General features: G+C 51.2%; 1 protein-coding gene across 2 annotated transcripts in view; it reads right to left on the bottom strand.

Annotated features, from left to right (window-relative positions):
- Positions 1 to 16963, bottom strand: part of PCSK7 (proprotein convertase subtilisin/kexin type 7) — a 38155-nt gene that overhangs the window by 13109 nt on the left and 8083 nt on the right. For both annotated transcript variants that reach the window (XM_088658263.1, XM_035140182.3), the window contains 4 exons: positions 7315 to 7405; positions 5220 to 5274; positions 4607 to 4745; positions 2092 to 2192 (listed from right to left, as the gene is read on the bottom strand). In XM_088658263.1, coding sequence (XP_088514389.1) covers positions 2092 to 2192; positions 4607 to 4745; positions 5220 to 5274; positions 7315 to 7405 — 386 coding nt within the window. The remainder of the gene's footprint in view (positions 1 to 2091; positions 2193 to 4606; positions 4746 to 5219; positions 5275 to 7314; positions 7406 to 16963) is intronic.

The following is a 16963-nucleotide window of genomic DNA, read 5'->3' as shown; positions in this document are numbered from 1 at the left end:
TATTACAGTCGTATCTCCGAAGCCAAATGGAATCCTTTCCGGAAGTCCATTCGACTTCCAAAACGTTCAGAAACCACAGCACGGCTTCTGATTGGCTGCAGGAGCTTCCATCGGAATCCCCATCGGACGTTTAGCTTCTAAAAATAGTTCACAAACCGGAACAGTCACTTCCGGGTTTGTGATGTTTGGGAGTCAAAACGTTTGAGAACTAAGCTGTTTGAAAACCAAGGTACAACTTTATTATTATTATTATTATTATTATTATTATTATTATTATTATTATTGAATTTTGTTTTAATCTTGCCCAAGAGACTTACACACAAACAAACAAACCAAAAGCCCCACATAGATATAGTAAAACCAAGGGGAAAACCAAAATGCATTAAAAACACCCCACACACTTCTAAAAAGCTACGGATAACTAAAAGCCCAAACTAAGACTGGAGGGTCAACTCCCCCCCCCCCCGCAACATGCTATATTGAGAGCCCCAGCCAGTTGCATGGGGGCCTGTATGAACTATCATCCTCGCCATCTGCCTGTCACCCTAAATTCCCAGGGCAGGTTACAACAATTAAAACACAGCATGTAGGACTGAAATAAATCCTACGAAGTGACTTTAAATAAGGAATAAGGAACTGCGGGATAAGAGTTGGAAAGAAAACCTAATGAGGGGAGGGAGGGAAGTCTAAGCTCGGCAGAGCATTGGGAACTAGAGATTTAGAAATAATTGTCTAAAAAGAGAAAAATTGTGTGTGTTGTATTTGTTTTTAAATGTGTTGTTGTGTTTATTTGTGTTTAATGTGTTTAATGTGTTTATTTGGAAAATTTAATAAAATGTCTTTTAAAACACAGCATGTAGGTACTTGTATGGTATCTGTATGTCTCGGGGAGTGATTAAGATCAGACATCTGTATTTGGAGAGGGGGAAAAGAGGTTAATTGGCTCCCGTGCCCCCACTGCTTCCTTGATTTAACTAGCAACCCATTTGCTTGCATTTAAAGGAAGCTGGGCAATCTCAGCTCTCCTTGTGCAACAGGCTGTTTTGCTCTTAGTTCTACTGCAAATAAATGAAAGGCAGGCCTAAGAAGAGTGAGGGGCTTTTTTGGGAGGAAGGGGGAGGCTGCTGCTATCATGCCTTGCCTACAAGGTCCTAGAGGCACCTAGCCAGCCATTCGAGCAACGGGAAGCTGGCCTAGGTGGACTCTTGCTCCGTGATCGAGCAAGAAGGCAGTGTTTACGGATTCTTGCTTTTTAAAAAAAGATCACAGCTCTGTTCAAACTGTGCCAGTGGAAAGGTCTGGCTGCCTCCTTCTGTCTTGCCAAGCACAGTCCTCCCCTCCCCTCCCGCCGCTGACTTTTAGGTTGAGCGTGGAACCATTCTGTCGGCTGTTGACAGCCTTTATTTGCACTTGGACACTAGATGCACGTTTTCAAACATGCACTAGCTTGGCCAGGAAGCGTCAACAGGAGCCAAGAAACTGGGTTAAATTCTTCCCATTAAGGACACAGTAGAACAGGGGTCCCCAGACTACGGCCCCCGGGCCGGATGCGGCCCAATTGGCCCCCCAATCCGGCCCGCGACGACCCCCGCCGCCCGCTGCCGCCGCCCGCTCTTACGGCGCACGGCGCAGCGACGATCTTCAAAATCGGAAAATCGCTGAAAATCCTTTCTGCGCATGCGTATGGGCCTCTCCCGACCCAGAAGAGGTCATTTCCGGTGCACTTCCAGGTCAGGGGAGGCCCATACGCATGCGCACAAGCTATTTTCGGCGATTTTTTCCGACCGTGTGCGTGTGCGCATGCGCACGGGCGCGCACTCCCCCGCCCTCCGGCCCGCTGCGTGCGCACTCCCCTGCCCTCCGGCCCGCCGCGGGGTCGGCGTGGCGGGCACCGGCCCGAAGCCCGGTAAGTCTGGGGACCCCTGCAGTAGAACATCATGCTAAAAGCCCCTTGTGGCGACGGGCAGAAGAGCTAACTCCAGAGTTTGCAAAAGCCCTGCATAGCAGAGCACACCAGGCTCCTTGCATGCAGCCTATCAGCGCCTGCAAGAAAGACCCTTGCTGGCATGGGGGAGGCCTGTTGGGACTCACAATGCTCCTCATCATCTTGTCCCCCCCGCTGAAAGTCACAGCCAGCATGGAGGCACACTCCTCAGCATAAAAGGGCATGTACCCCATCTCATCCACTGCACCTGGAGGGAAAGAAGGGGCAAAAAAAGGGTTGAAGAAAGTGGCACATACACACCATTTAGTATTTAGTAATATCCTGGAAATGTTTTCAGTGGGATAAACAGAGCCAAGTCTCTAGCAGGACAGCTCTGGGGGAGGGGGACACACACAAGATTTGGGCATCTGCAGCAGGACACGTGAAACAAAGTCATGAAAAATAACCTCTCCCCCTGCATACTTTGATTTGTCTCCTGCCTCGTGGACAGCTTCCCCAAACCCCACAAACATAGGCTTATTCATCCTGCAAGAACGACCTAGTGACTGCTAGTGCAAGAAAGGAGCAGAGATTCCCAGGTGGAGGGCAGACCTCCTAGCTCTTCAGGGGCTTCTAGCGCAGCCCGGCAACTGCAGCAAGAAGCCCAGGGCTGATGGGCGAGAGGAGGGGAGAGGGGAGAAAATCTCAGCGGTGGCGGCAGAGAAATGCTTTTCCTTGGGAACCCAGCTGTGCCCAAATCAAGTTCCTGCATTAGGAAAAACACATGCAAGCTATGAAGGGCTGCTTGAGAGAACCTGGATTTCAGAAAGAGGTTGGAGCCCAATGCACCTCTCTCTCTCTCTCTCTCTCTCTCTCTCTCTCTCACTCACACACACACACACACACACACAGAGAGAGAGAGAGAGAGAGAGAGAGAGAGACCTTCCACACAAAGCCCCCGCCTGCCCGTGTTGGTCCGTTGACAACAGTCCATTGACAACACTTGCATCTTCCGAATGGCCTGCATACAGATGTCGACTTTGTTTAGATACATAAGACAATATTTGGAATGAGTTTACGCAGAATGAAGTAGGCTATTACCATCTATATGTTTTAGGATAATCAGGGCCGGCCCTACGGCCAGACTGGGTGGCGCAGGGCGCCACAGCCGCGCCCGGCAGCCATGCTGCGCTCGCCCGCCCGCCCACCACGCAGCAGCGCCCGGCAGCCGTGCTGCGCGCTGAGCCCGCCCACCCGCGCTGGGAAAGGGGGCGGGCGCCGGAGGGATCCGCCGCACCAAGGCGCCAGGGATGCTTAAGACGGCCCTAAGGATAATAACACTATATCAAATTTATATAAGAATGTATGGGAGTATAGTACATTGCTCTTCTTTTTGGGGGGTATATATTGTTACAAAAGCCCAGTGCCTGCCCCTCTCTCCGCCAAACTATGGCAGGAACGCATGGGGCCACTGACACATATACCCGGGTCTGTGTCCCCTTGGACAGCGGAAGACACAGCAGAGACTGTACTGCTTTAAGAAATATGGGGTTTTCTCCTAGGTATCTACACCTTCAGTCTGCATGGAGGGGGTCCAGATCTTATAGCGTGGCCCAAAGTATTGCAGGCAGTCCTCCTTCTTCTCCCTTGCCAAGATGGATCTCAGCCTTTTTTCCCCTTTCTTCTTCCCAAAAGCACCTTGCCCTCTTCCTCCAGAGCAGTTACCCTGGCAACCTTCCTAATCTCCAGTCTCTAGTCACACCTGGGGCAAGAAGGTCTGTTGTCTTCTTGATGACCCCTTAACAAGTCCATTCTTCCCTCAGCCAGTCAGGCTGGCTTGTATAAGGCAGCCCGGGAATTCCCTGTCTGGCACAGCCCTGCAGTTATGATGGTGTTTTTTTTTAATTTTATTTATACTTCTCAAGGTTATACATTTCACTAATTTCACAATCATGTTGACATTTCAAAACTTGACTTCCTTCCCCCTCTTTCTGTGGTTCCTTAAATTTATTTTTAATATCTCCTGCATATCCAAATTAACTTAATTTGCTCATTTATTCATCTTCTTTAAATATATGCTCTTATGAAATGGCAGGTTATTACAATAATCCTGCCAATGTTTTTATCTGTTTACAATTTTTCTGTAAATATTCAACAAACCATTTCCATTCTTTTATACATAAAAAATGGTTATCTCGATTTCTTATTCTTCCGGTAAGTTTCGCCATTCCTGCATATTCTATAAGTTTTTGTATCCGTTCTTCCCTTGATGCTTCTTTCCATTTTGGGGCAAGTCATATTCTTGCCACTGTAGTAGCATACATGAATAGCAGTTGACCTTTTAATCCATCCCCCAATTCATCAAACCCTGGTATTTATTAATTTCTAGAGTTTAGAGCAGGCATCCCCAAACTGCGGCCCTCCAGATGTTTTTGCCTACAACTCCCATGATCCCTAGCTAACAGGACCAGTGGTCGGGGAAGATGGGAATTGTAGTCCAAAACATCTGGAGGGGCGAAGTTTGGGGATGCCTGGTTTGGGGTTCTGTAACACATCTTTGATTTCGCCTCTCCCTCACTTCCCTCGACCCCCCCCCCTTTGCATCACTTTATTTCTTTACAATTGAAATTCTTCCAGTAAAAATATTAATATTAAAAAACAGGCCCCTGCCTGCCCTATTACCAATGGTGACGGTGTAGATGGAGTTGGCGTAGCCATCATAGTTGCAATTGTCATTGTGCTGCCCTCCGTTCCCACTGGCCACCACGAAGATACTGCCAAAGCCCTGGCGGCCGGCCATCACCCCGTGCTGCAAAGCGGCCTGGAAGGGAAAGGGGTGGGTTAGCTGAGTGAGCTGGGGAGACCTTGCCCCACCCCTCCTCACAGTGCAGTGCATCCCCGCCAAGCCCCTTGCTGAAGAACTTCCAGCAAGGACAATGGGGTCTGTGACAGGGAAAGCCCTAGAAAGCCCACAGGACGGGAGTCCTAGACCAGTGTTTCCCAACCTTGTGCCTCTAGATGTTTTGGGACTACAACTCCCATCATCCCTAGCTAGCAAGACCAGTGGTCAGGAATGATGGGAATTGTAGTCCGAAAACAGCTGGAGGCACAAGGTTGGGAAACACTGTCCTAGACCCTTCAGCTCCCTCAAAACCCGTGCATGCAATCTGGTGGCTGGCGGCCAATCGCACGCGGCAGTGCTGCTTCCCTCCTCCAGAGCCACCCTGCAAGGGTCAGTGTTCTCCAGGTCTCTCGGTCCAGCAGGGAAGGAGACGGCAGAGCTCCAACTCCATACCTTCCCAAGCTGGTGAGGACCATCCACGGTTTTGCCATCGTCATCAGGGCCCCAGCTGCAAAGGGAAACACCGGGAAACAGAACTTAGGGACAAATCTGAGCGTCACAACAACCTGGGGCATCTAAGGTAGAGCTAACTGTTGGAGATGCAATAGGGATATTGTTTTTTCCCATTGTCCTATATCAAAATATTTTTGGTAGATGCTAACTGAAACTCCTAGCATTCATTTAACAACCCTTGATGTGCTGCTCTGTACAACATTGCCCTCAAAATCAGGTTGCCCCATGCTTGTTTGTGGATGTCCATCCCCTGTGTTAATCTACAAGACCCAGGTGGCGCTGTGGTTAAACCACTGAGCCTAGGGCTTGCTGATCAGAAGGTTGGCGGTTCGAATCCCTGCGACGGGGTGAGCTCCCGTTCCTCGGTCCCAGCTCCTGCCAACCTAGCAGTTCGAAAGCACGTCAAAATGCAAGTAGATAAATAGGAACTGCTACAGCGGGAAGGTAAACGGCGTTTCCATGTGCTGCTCTGGTTTGCCAGAAGCGGCTTTGTCATGCTGGCCACATGACCTGGAAGCTATAAGCCGGCTCCCTCAGCCAATAATGCGAGATGAGTGCGCAACCCCAGAGTCGGTCACAACTGGACCTAATGGTCAGGGGTCCCTTTACCTTTACCTTAACTGAAACTATCAACAGAACTAAATTAAAAAATTCCTTCCAGTAGCACCTTAGAGACCAACTAAGTTTGTTACTGGTATGAGCTTTCATGTGCATGCACACTTCTTCAGATACACATCTGTATCTGAAGAAGCGTGCATGCACACAAAAGCTCATACCAATAACAAACTTAGTAGGTCTCTAAGGTGCTACTGGAAGGAATTTTTTTTATTTTGTTTCGACTTCGGCAGACCCACACAGCTACCTACCTGTAACTATCAACAGAACTGTATGGAACATGGAACCTTACAAAAGGACAATATGAGGGGACTCCCTGTGCCCTTACCAAACAGCAAAAAGACTGATACTGATGAATTGGAAAAATAAAAATGCGGCTCCCTTCTACAATTGGATTGAAGACTTATACAAACTCGCAACATACAGGTGAAACTTGGAAAATTAGAATATCGTTGAAAAGTGCACTTATTTCAGTAACGCAACTTAAAAGGTGAAACCAATATATGAGATAGATGCATGACATGCAAAGCAAGGTATGTCAAGCCTTTATTTGTTGTAATTTTAAGTATTTGTCGTTAGGCAGGTCAATTATAAATGGAATGTAATTAATGAAATGTAATAGCGATGTTTATTTTTGTTTATTTCCATATTGTTGTAACTATTTGTTTTATTACTGTGGAATGTCCAAAATAAAGCATTTGTAAAAATTAAAATAAAAATAAAAAATAATAAGTTGCATTACTGAAATGAATGCACCTTTTGACAAAATTCTAATTTTCTGAGTTTCACCTGTATGAACAGCTTGCATATAAACGCAGACTTGCCATGGACAAATTCAATGACATTTGGAATCCATTCTTACAAATACTGTAATAGGTTAAGATCTGGTGAAGCATAACAACAACCTTGTAAAGTATACAGTTTGGGGTTTTCTTCCCTCCCCTCCCTTTATTTCTCGTTCTACACGGGTTCCGATTCTCTTTTTCTTGTTCTCTCTTTTATTTACGTCTCACAATATTTAGTGCACATATGATTTTGTACTTTTTGAACTTTCAATAAAAATGTTTTAACAACCACCACCCGGGATATCAGGAGTTCCTGGAAGTGGCAGGCCAGGGCAACAGAACCCCCTTTTCCCACTTCCATGGGGTCACACAGGCTCTGCAGCGAGTGAACAGGATTCCCCATTCTCTCCATCACAACTGACCCAACAGCTCCAGTCTGCAGGGGAGACTGTAGGAAAAAGGAAGTGCTTGCCCTGGGGTGATTCCATCATGCATCTAGCAAACAAGCCCTTCTGCAATTGGGACCAGAACCCGTGGCACGGACTTTGCCCACAAAGGGGACTTGGTTCACATCCCTGTGATCAAAGCCCTCACCCCAAAGCTTATTATTTATTTGCTGTTCTTCCAGCACTGACCTGCAGCTGTAGATGTCGTTGATTTGATAGTGCTTGTTGAAAGCCACAGCCTCCATGCTGTCAGTGAGCGGCCCATCCAGCACTCGGATCCCTGCACAGACAAAGACAGGTAAGGCAAGGGCAGGAGAGACCTGGCAAGCAGTTCAGACACACACACACACACACACACACACACACACACACACACACGGACAGAGGCTTCCAGTGCCATCCAAGAGCAAGGAGGCCTGTGTTCAAGTCTTGCTTGACACTGGCTGCTGCGGGACAGTGGCTTTCTCCCTCTCAGCCCCTCCAGCTGTAAAATGGGAATAAAAATAACCCACCTCAGAGGGGTATTGTGAGAACCCCCAAAAAGGGTGAGAATACTAGGTACGTTAAAGGGACTGCATCATGGGTGGGGGACCTTCCAGGGGCCACACACCTTGCCCTTTGAAGGTGACTCGGAAACTACAACTAACGCAGAATGGGGCAGCTAGACTGGTGACTGGCAGCAACCCCCAATATCAAATAACTGGGGTCCCAAAAGACCTACATTGGCTCCCAGTATGTTTCCGAGCACAGTTCAAAATAATCATGCCAACCTTCAAAGCCCTAACAGCCTCAGCCCTGTATACCTGAAGGAGGGTCTCCACCCCCATTGTTCAGCCTAAACACTGAGGTCCGGCTCCGAGGGCCTTCTGGTGACTCCCTCAGTGCAAGAAGTGAAGCTACAGGGCCTTCTCAGTAGTGGCACCCCACCCTGTGGAACACCCTCCCATCAGATGCCAAGGAGATAAGTAACTATACAATTATGCAACCTTTAGAAGACATCTGAAGGCAGCCCTGTATCAGGAAGTTTTTAATGTTTGATGTTTTATTATGTTTCTGGATATACTGGAAGCTGCCCAAAGTGGCTGGGGAAAGCCAGTCAGATGGGCAGGGTACAAATAATAAAATTATTATTATTATTATTATTATTATTACTACTCTCAGGCAAGCAAGGACACCAGCTCAGCCTCAAGATCTTGGAGGAGGAGTCTGGGAGGGCAAGCGTTAACATCCCCCTGCCCTTCAGGAGAGTCCATATGTCTATGTTCAACAGTTTAATAAATTGTTTTATGTTCACAAAGATGTGAACATGAGTCCAAATACTTTCATGTGGTGTCCCTGCAGTTGCAAGGGATGTTCCAGCCAGGTAACATCACTAGAGGAGGGCCAGTAAAGGAGCCAGTGAGGGGTGTGGCTTGAGGAAGGTGCATGGCCTGCACAGTCCAGAGGCCCAGAGAGAGGGGGATGCTGGGCTGCATTTGGCCCGCAGGTTGAAAGCTCCCCACCCCTGAGCTATTTAAGCAGTGCCTAGCAATGATGTATCCTTGGCGTGAAAGTGGAGCTGGTGGAAGCCACACCTGCTAAACAGCTAAAGGAAGTTGGGAGAACTTAATTCTCACCTGCTGAGCCAATCCCAGACTGTGTGTGTGTGTGTTACACAAAAAAAGGGGGAAGGGATGGAGTCAGGAGGTCAGAGGAGCAGCAAGAAGAGCTGGGCTGGAATCTGCCCTGCTTACCTCTTACGCCCAGAATTCCTGTTTCCACCATCAAGGTGGGATGTGTTCAGCTGCCACTCAGCTCCACTTCCATCTAAACCACTTGCAAAATGCCAAGGGATCGTTTCGGCCACCAGCCCACCCTGTGTAATGCACTGATTTCATACTATCAAACCGTGAACGTTTGCAGCTAGATTTGGTTTTTTCCAAGCCGCAAACCTCCCGCAGGGAGAGCTGGTGAGAACGAACAGACACACTTGATCCGGAGCCACATTCCCAATGAACCAGAGAGCTGCTAATTGAGCCAATTTGCATGGGAGGTCTAGACCGGCGGTGAGCAAACATCGCTCCAGATGGGAGCTGCCTCCCCAGCTCAGCGGCAGAACAAACATACCACCCTCCTTTGTTCTCTGCAGTTCGGGGAGCTGTGAGCAGGGTGGTTACTGCCTCACCAGATCATCTTGGAGGGGGGCCACAGACAAGCCCCCAAGGCTCAGCCAGGCTCCCCTCTCGCACTGCATTTGCCAGTCTGCTCTGAGAGCACATGGAAATCAGTGTTTGTGCAGTTCCAGTTTGCACCGAAGAGGAATGCATGCACCACACACCCTTGAAAGCCTGTGAAGCAAAGCAACCTATGCTCTGAACAAGAGGCGGGGGGGGGTGGGTCTGTCCTCCCCACAAGATTATTTTAGGAAAAGAGCACTGCTCATGATAGGGAGAAGACACCACCTGCTGTCCATAGTGGAGAATGGCAGCCTATGACTTTCAGGCTTGTTGTTGACACCCTCCCTTGCTTTCCACAGCCCCCACCTCCAGATGTGACAAATATTGTGCTGAAGCCAAAAGGTTAGGGTTGCTATATTTTGAAGAGCAAAAAAAAGAGGACACATTCGCCAACGCCTGCTTTTAACTATGGATAGCTTTGATGACTCTCGTTTTAAATACCCTTATTTAAAAATATGTAGGCTATAGCAGCTGGTATATATTGATACAATGGTACCCCGGTGTGAGGGACAAGGGATACAGGGAAGTCCCTCCCATCTTAAGTTCCAGCCCATCCCCAAGCGCTGGAGAGAGTAAGGAGAGCTCTGCCTCCAGCGGAGAGTCAGGAAGTGGTGTCCGAGGCTCAGGCAAGGTTGTGGAGCCCATGCCGCAGGTGGGACAGGAAGTTGGACGCACGGGGGGGGAGGCCAATCCCCCCAACTCCCGAATTGCGACGCAAACGTAGGGGGAAGAGGTTGGGTCTGCCAAAGCTTTGGTGCTGGAAGAAAACGCGCCAATCGCCATTCGGAGGTTCTGACACCTCACCTTAAGGATGCATTTTTACTGCTCTGAACACTGTAAATAATCAGCACTTAATAAAAGCCTTAAAAGACCATGCTGGAGTCGTTACTCTAGAGTAGCCATATCAGGCCCTCTGACAGCAACCTCCGAATCTTTTTTTGGCTACTTTGGAGTGCAGCGATGAGCGCTCAAGAGGCTGAGCATTGGAGGCTGGAGGCCGAAGCAGCGAAGCAGGAGCTACGAAACCTCACAGCGCAGGCACAGCAGCAATTGCATGCCGCTCAGGAGGAAGCGCGAGGGGCGCAGGAGGAGCTGAACAAGCTGGTGGACCAGGTGAGGACAAAAGAGGAGACTGAGAAACAGCTAAGGGTGATGGTATTGGACCTGCAGAAAAAGTTGGAAGAGGAGAAAGCCGCTAGAGGTGGGGGGGCGCCCCAGCCGCAGCTAGTCCAAGTGAGAAGGGGACAGAGCCTAGTCACCAAGTTTAGCGGCGACCCTAGGGAGTACCTAGGATTCGAGACAGAAATAAATTATGCGCTGGAATTGCATGCAGCAGAATTCCCAGATGACGCGCACAGAGTCTCCTTTATCATAGAGCATTTGACGGGGGCCGCCCGAGAATGGGTAAGACCGCTCATCGCGCAAAAAAATCCTTCCATGAAGAACGCAAAATTATTTCTAGAAGCTTTAAAAATAATGTACGCTAGTGACAGTGAAATGGAGGCCACTAAACAGGAGCTTCATAACTTAACACAAGGAAAATCGACAGTTAGGGACTACTGGGCGAGATTCACCATGCTGGTGCACAAATTGGGGTGGGATCTGCAAAGTGAGCCAGTGAAATCAGCCTTCTACCTGGGTTTGCACGCAGACGTTAAGGATGAGCTGGCAAGAGGTCCTAGACCGCGGACTATGGATGAGTTAAGCAAAGCGGCGCTAGCGGTGGGGGTGAGACAGGAATCCAGATGGTATGACAAACAAGCGACGCGCGCAGCAAAACCTTGGTTCCCACGCTCCCAGGACAGACCACATCACCAAACCCCACCCCAGGGCCCGCCCCCAGACCCGCCCAGACCAAGCCCAGAGCCGGAACCGATGGAGATCGGTGGAGCGCGCGCGGGGGCTTTTCAAACCCCGGCGGCGCCAAGACGCAAGGAGGGAAGAGGCGGGAATTGCTTTCTCTGCAACTCCCCCCGGCATCGCGTCAGAGACTGCCCTCATCGCAGAGAGTGGCAAGGAAAGGCGGGAACGGTTGTACCTTCCCCCACTGAAGCAGCACCACAGCAGGGAAACGAGACAGCCTGGCTGCAGGAGACAAGGGGCAGCAGCCAGGCACAGTCAGCAGACAACAGCCCCAGCCCGCCCACCCGCACAGAGAGGAGCAGAGCCAGCCCACCCCTCCCAGAGCAGGAGTGGTTCTAGAAGTCACGCTAACGCTCCCAAATGGCTATCCCCTGACAGTCCTCGCCTTAATTGACAGTGGTGCCTCAGCCAACTTCTTCTCGAGAAACTTTGCAGAAGAGCACCAGATCCAGCTTCTGCAGCTGGATTTTCCCCTGCACGTAGCCACCATTGACGGCAGAGAGTTGCTGGGAGGGGCCATCACTCATCAACCCCCCCCATGAGAATGACGGTGGGAAGGCACTCAGAGACACTGGCTTTCAACGTCACAACCATCTCAGACCCCCCCATCGTTTTGGGAATGAGCTGGCTGGCGCGCCACGACCCCTCCATAAGTTGGCACCAGAGATGCATCACGTTTGGGTCGGACTTTTGTCTGGAACATTGCATGCAGCACCAACCAGGGGAGGGGCCTCCAATAGCCACGGTGGCCACCATGCATGTCAAAGGGGGTGAGGCGATACCCAAGCAGTACTGGGACCTGCAGGAGGTCTTCAGCGAAGCGGAGTCCGACCACCTACCCCCACACAGGTCTTTCGACTGCCAGATCAACCTGGTGCCAGGGGCAACGATACCCCCAGCCAAGCTGTACGCCATGTCAGATCAGGAACTCGAGGATTTGCGTGCGTTCATAGACAAGAACCTCAAACGGGGGTTCATCAGAGAAAGCAAGGCAGCAGGGGGCAGCCCGGTCTTCTGGGTGGACAAGAAAGACACGCAACAGCGCCGTCTTGTGGTGGATTTCAGACGGCTCAATTCAGTGACAGAGCCAGTGGCTTTCCCCATGCCCAGAGTGGACGATCTCCTGACAGCGGCACGCAGGGGCAAGATTTTCACCAAGCTAGACCTGAGGGGGGCGTACAACTTGATCAGGATTCGGGAAGGCGATGAGTGGAAAACCACGATGTTCACGCCTCTGGGCTCTTTTGAATTTCTGGTGATGCCCTTCGGGTTGCAAGGGGGCTCAACATGCTTCCAGGCCTTCATGCACCACGTCCTGGGGTCCCTTCTCTTCAAGAACTGCTTAGTCTTCCTGGATGACATCCTTATCTATTCCGCTGACCCAGTGCAACATGTGAAGGATGTCAGGGAGGTATTGCAACGCCTGAAGGAGAACCACCTGTATGTGAAGCTGGAGAAGTGCAAGTTTCACACCAGGGAAGTGGACTTCCTAGGCTACAAACTGTCAGACAAGGGACTGGCGATGGACAAGGACAAGGTGCAGGCCATCCTGGACTGGCACAGCCCCAGGACGCGCAAAGATGCCCAACGCCTCCTAGGATTCGCCAATTTCTACAGGAAATTCATCAAGAACTTCTCGCGGGTTACGGCTCCCATCACGGACTGCCTGAGAGGCAAGCAGAAGTTCAGGTGGACGCCAGAGGCGCAAGCAGCGTTCGAAAGCCTCAAGAGGGTGTTCGCGTCCGACCAGAACCTGTTCCATGTGGTGCAGGATGCGCCCCTACGCGTGGAGACAGACGCTTCAGACCGGGCGTTGGGAGCGATCCTGTTGCAACTGGACGCCAACAGATAGTGGAGACCTTGTGCCTTCTTCTCCAGGAAGCTGACACAGCCTGAACGCAACTACACGGTGTTTGATAGGGAACTTCTTGCGATCCACGCTGCTTTCCAGCACTGGCGACACTTCCTGGTGGGCGCCAAGCACCCCATCCAGGTGTGCACAGACCACAAGAACCTAGAGTTCTGGAGAACGGCCAGGGTGCTCAACCAGCGACAGATACGGTGGGCAGAGTTCTTCTCAAACTTCAACTTCTCCATCCACTACATCCCGGGGGAGCAGAATGTCAGGGCGGATGCCCTCTCCCGCAAACCAGAGTACATGGAGCAGGAGTTGCCACCAGCGCCCAGGCACATTTTCCCCCCATCAGCATGGTCCTGCGGAGCAGCAGTGGTGAGCGAGGCAGAACTCACAGCACTGACGGCAGCAGATGAGTTTGCCTCCCGCATCTTCAGAGAGCTGCGAGGGGGGAGGGAGCAGGCTAAAGACTTTGAGGAAAGGAGGGGTTTGCTTTTTTACAGGGGAGCCCTGTACCTGCCCACCAAACAGCTGAGAGGTAAGGTCCTCAAGCAGATGCACGACAACCCAACGGCGGGTCATTTCGGAAGGGACAAAACCACTCACCTAGTCATGAGACACTTCTGGTGGCCAGGGGTGCGGGAGGATGTTCGGGAGTATGTAAGGGGATGTGACACCTGCCAGCGAGCAAAGGTGGTCAGAGCGCCACCAGCAGGTTTGCTGGAGCCATTAGCCACACCGCACAGGCCGTGGGAAGTAGTGTCCATGGACTTCATCACAGACCTGCCGTCGTCCAGGGGCAAGACCGCAGTGTTGGTGGTGGTGGACCTCATGTCCAAAATGTGCCACTTTATACCGTGTGCCAGGGCGGTCTCGGCAGAAGAGACGGCCAAACTGTTTGTTGACCACGTATTCAGACTGCATGGATTGCCTTTAAGAGTTATTTCGGATCGTGGCCGCCAATTTGTTTCCAGGTTCTGGCGGCGGCTAATGAACCTCCTGCAGGTGGAGGTCAGTTTGTCTACGGCTCGGCACCCGCAGACCAATGGACAGGCGGAGCGGGTCAACGCCATTCTGCAGCAGTACCTGAGATGTTACCTCAGCCAGAGGCAAACGGACTGGGTGGATCGCCTGCCACTGGCAGAATTTGCCTACAACAATGCGGTGCACGTCTCCACAGGGGTGTCGCCCTTTAAGGCCAACTACGGGCGCGACCTCAGATCTTTCCCGGAGAGGGAGGGGGAGGAGGAGGAAGAGGGCCCACAGGCAGAGGATTGGGCAGAGGACCTGGAGACGGTGCACCAGCAGCTCAGAGAACACTTGGAGAGGGCCAAGGAAGCGTACAAGAAGGGGGCAGATCGCCACAGGCGACCGGGAGAGGTCATCAGGGTGGGGGACAAGGTTTGGTTATCCTCGGAAGGTCTTCCCACTAGGGGGCGATGCAAGAAGTTAGCACCCAGGAGGCTGGGCCCCTTCACGGTCACGCAACAGGTCAACCCGGTAGCCTTCAGGCTAGCACTGCCTGAGGACATGAGAGTGCACCCAGTGTTTCATAGATCGCTGCTGTCGCCGTACAGAGAAAGTACCAGGTTCAGGGACAGCGATCAGCCTCCAGAGGGAGGGGGGGAGACGAGAGACGCCCGACAGCTCAATGAGGCAACTGAGATTTTAGACTCAAGGAGAGGGGTGAGAGGGCTGGAGTACCTGATAGCATGGGAGGACACTCCGCCGTCCCACAATGAGTGGATACCGGCCACGGAAGTACAAGAGGAATTCTTAGTGGAAGAATGCCACGCCCTTTTCCCCCACAGGCCCAAGCCCTGGCACATGGAAAGGGAGGGAGAGGGGGAGGGGCGGGAGGAAGGGATCGCAGGCAGCAGCTCTCCATGGAGATGGGAAGCGGAATTTGAGGATACGGAAGAAGAGGTGTGGGTTTCACCGAGGTCGACTACGTCAGAGGCAGGAGAGGACTGGCAGAACATTTTTACTCCCACCAGCTCTGACGCCACTGACTTCTTGGGATTCCCGTCTTCTCAGGGGGAAGGAGAAAGATCGCAGGATTGGGGGGAAATTTTTACACCCACAGGCTCGGATGCCACAGACTTCTTGGGGTTTCACTCGTCCCCAGCAAGCGGAGAGCCACTAGGAAGGGGGGGAGAGGAGCCTGGGAGGGGGATGGATGTGAGGGACGAGGGATACAGGGAAGTCCCTCCCATCTTAAGTTCCAGCCCATCCCCAAGCGCGGGAGAGAGTAAGGAGAGCTCTGCCTCCAGCGGAGAGTCAGGAAGTGGTGTCCGAGGCTCAGGCAAGGTTGTGGAGCCCAGGCCGCAGGTGGGACAGGAAGTAGGACGCACAGGGGGGAGGCCAATTCCCCCAACTCCCGAATTGCGACGCAAACGTAGGGGGAAGAGGTTGGGTCTGCCGAAGCTGTGGTGCTGGAAGAAAACGCGCCAATCGCCATTCGGGAGTTCAGACACCTCACCTTAAGGATGCATTTTTACTGCTCTGAACACTGTAAATAATCAGCACTTAATAAAAGCCTTAAAAGACCATGCTGGAGTCGTTACTCTAGAGTAGCCATATCAGGCCCTCTGACACCCGGGTTACGTACCTGATTCGTTCCGGGGTGCGGTACGTAACCCGAAAAGTACGTAACTCGAACAACCATGAAAGCGCGCTTCTGCGCATGCGTGAACTGCACAGAACGCTTTTGCGCATGCGCAGGCGACGAACCCGGAAGTAAACACTTCCAGGTCCGCAGAGTACGCAACCCGAAGCGTACGTAACCCGGGGTACGACTGTAGTAGGAATGTACTCAACTTTCAACAACAAAATAAGTATAATACATATTGCTCCCTCACTCGCCAAATGAAAGTATTTGGACTCGTGTTCACATCTTTGTCAACATAAAACAATTTATTAAACTGTTGAACATAGACATATGGACTCTCCTGAAGGGCAGGGGGATGTTAACGCTTGCCCTCCCAGACTCCTCCTCCAAGATCTTGAGGCTGAGCTGGTGTCCTTTTAGTTCAGCCACAAGAGAAGGGATTTATACAGTACAGTCATACCTTGGATCCCAAACCCCTTGGGAGTCAAATGTGAGTGCCGCAAACCTGGAAGTGAGTGTTCTGGTTTGTGAATGTTTTATGGAAATCGAACGTCCAACATGATTTACGCGGCTTATGATTGTGTGCAGGAAGCTCCTGCAGCCAATCAGAAGCCGTGTCTTGGTTGTCGAACGTTTTCAGAAGTTGAATGGATTTCCGGAATGGATTCCGTTAGACAACCAAGGTACGACTGTATGTAACTAGTTTAAGATGCTGCTCTGTTGCAATTCTCTGCTGCAGACCAGCTTAGGTGCGTCCCTTAGATTAGAGTCTAATGCACTAGAAAAAAAATCTCGGGTTACTGTAAACACAAGAACCAAACAAAAAAACCCTCCATACATTTTGCCAAATTTTAAAAATCCACCCGGACATCAATTTTAATCCCAAAGAAGAGGATGTGTCTGGGGCATAGCTGTCAACCCTCCCGTTTCCTGCTGCAACCCCGGACTGTAAAATACCCCGTAAATGTCCTGACTGGCTGCTAGCTCACTTGCCGAGTGCTGCCGGAAGCGATTTCTGGTGCCCAGACATGCGGACACGGGCAGCCCGGCACCAGAAGTCGCTTCTGCGCATGTCCGGACATGCGCAGAAGTGACTTCCGGTGCCGCGCTGCTGCTGATCCCCTATTTTCTAATCTGGAAGTTGACAGCTATGGTCTGGGGGGAAAGAGGACATATAGCAACCCTACAAAAGGGTTCCGGGGTGAGGCTGCTGTCGCATGCTGAGCTACAGGTGAGAGCTGAGTGCAGGGTAGGGGCCAGACAAACTACCCCAAAAGAAGCAACATGTCGCCC

Source organism: Zootoca vivipara, chromosome 14, assembly GCF_965207765.1.
Source record: "Zootoca vivipara chromosome 14, rZooViv2.hap1.1, whole genome shotgun sequence".
NCBI lineage: Eukaryota > Metazoa > Chordata > Lepidosauria > Squamata > Lacertidae > Zootoca > Zootoca vivipara.
The sequence above is the reverse complement of the archived record's forward strand: the minus strand, read 5'-3'. Positions and strand labels throughout refer to the sequence as shown.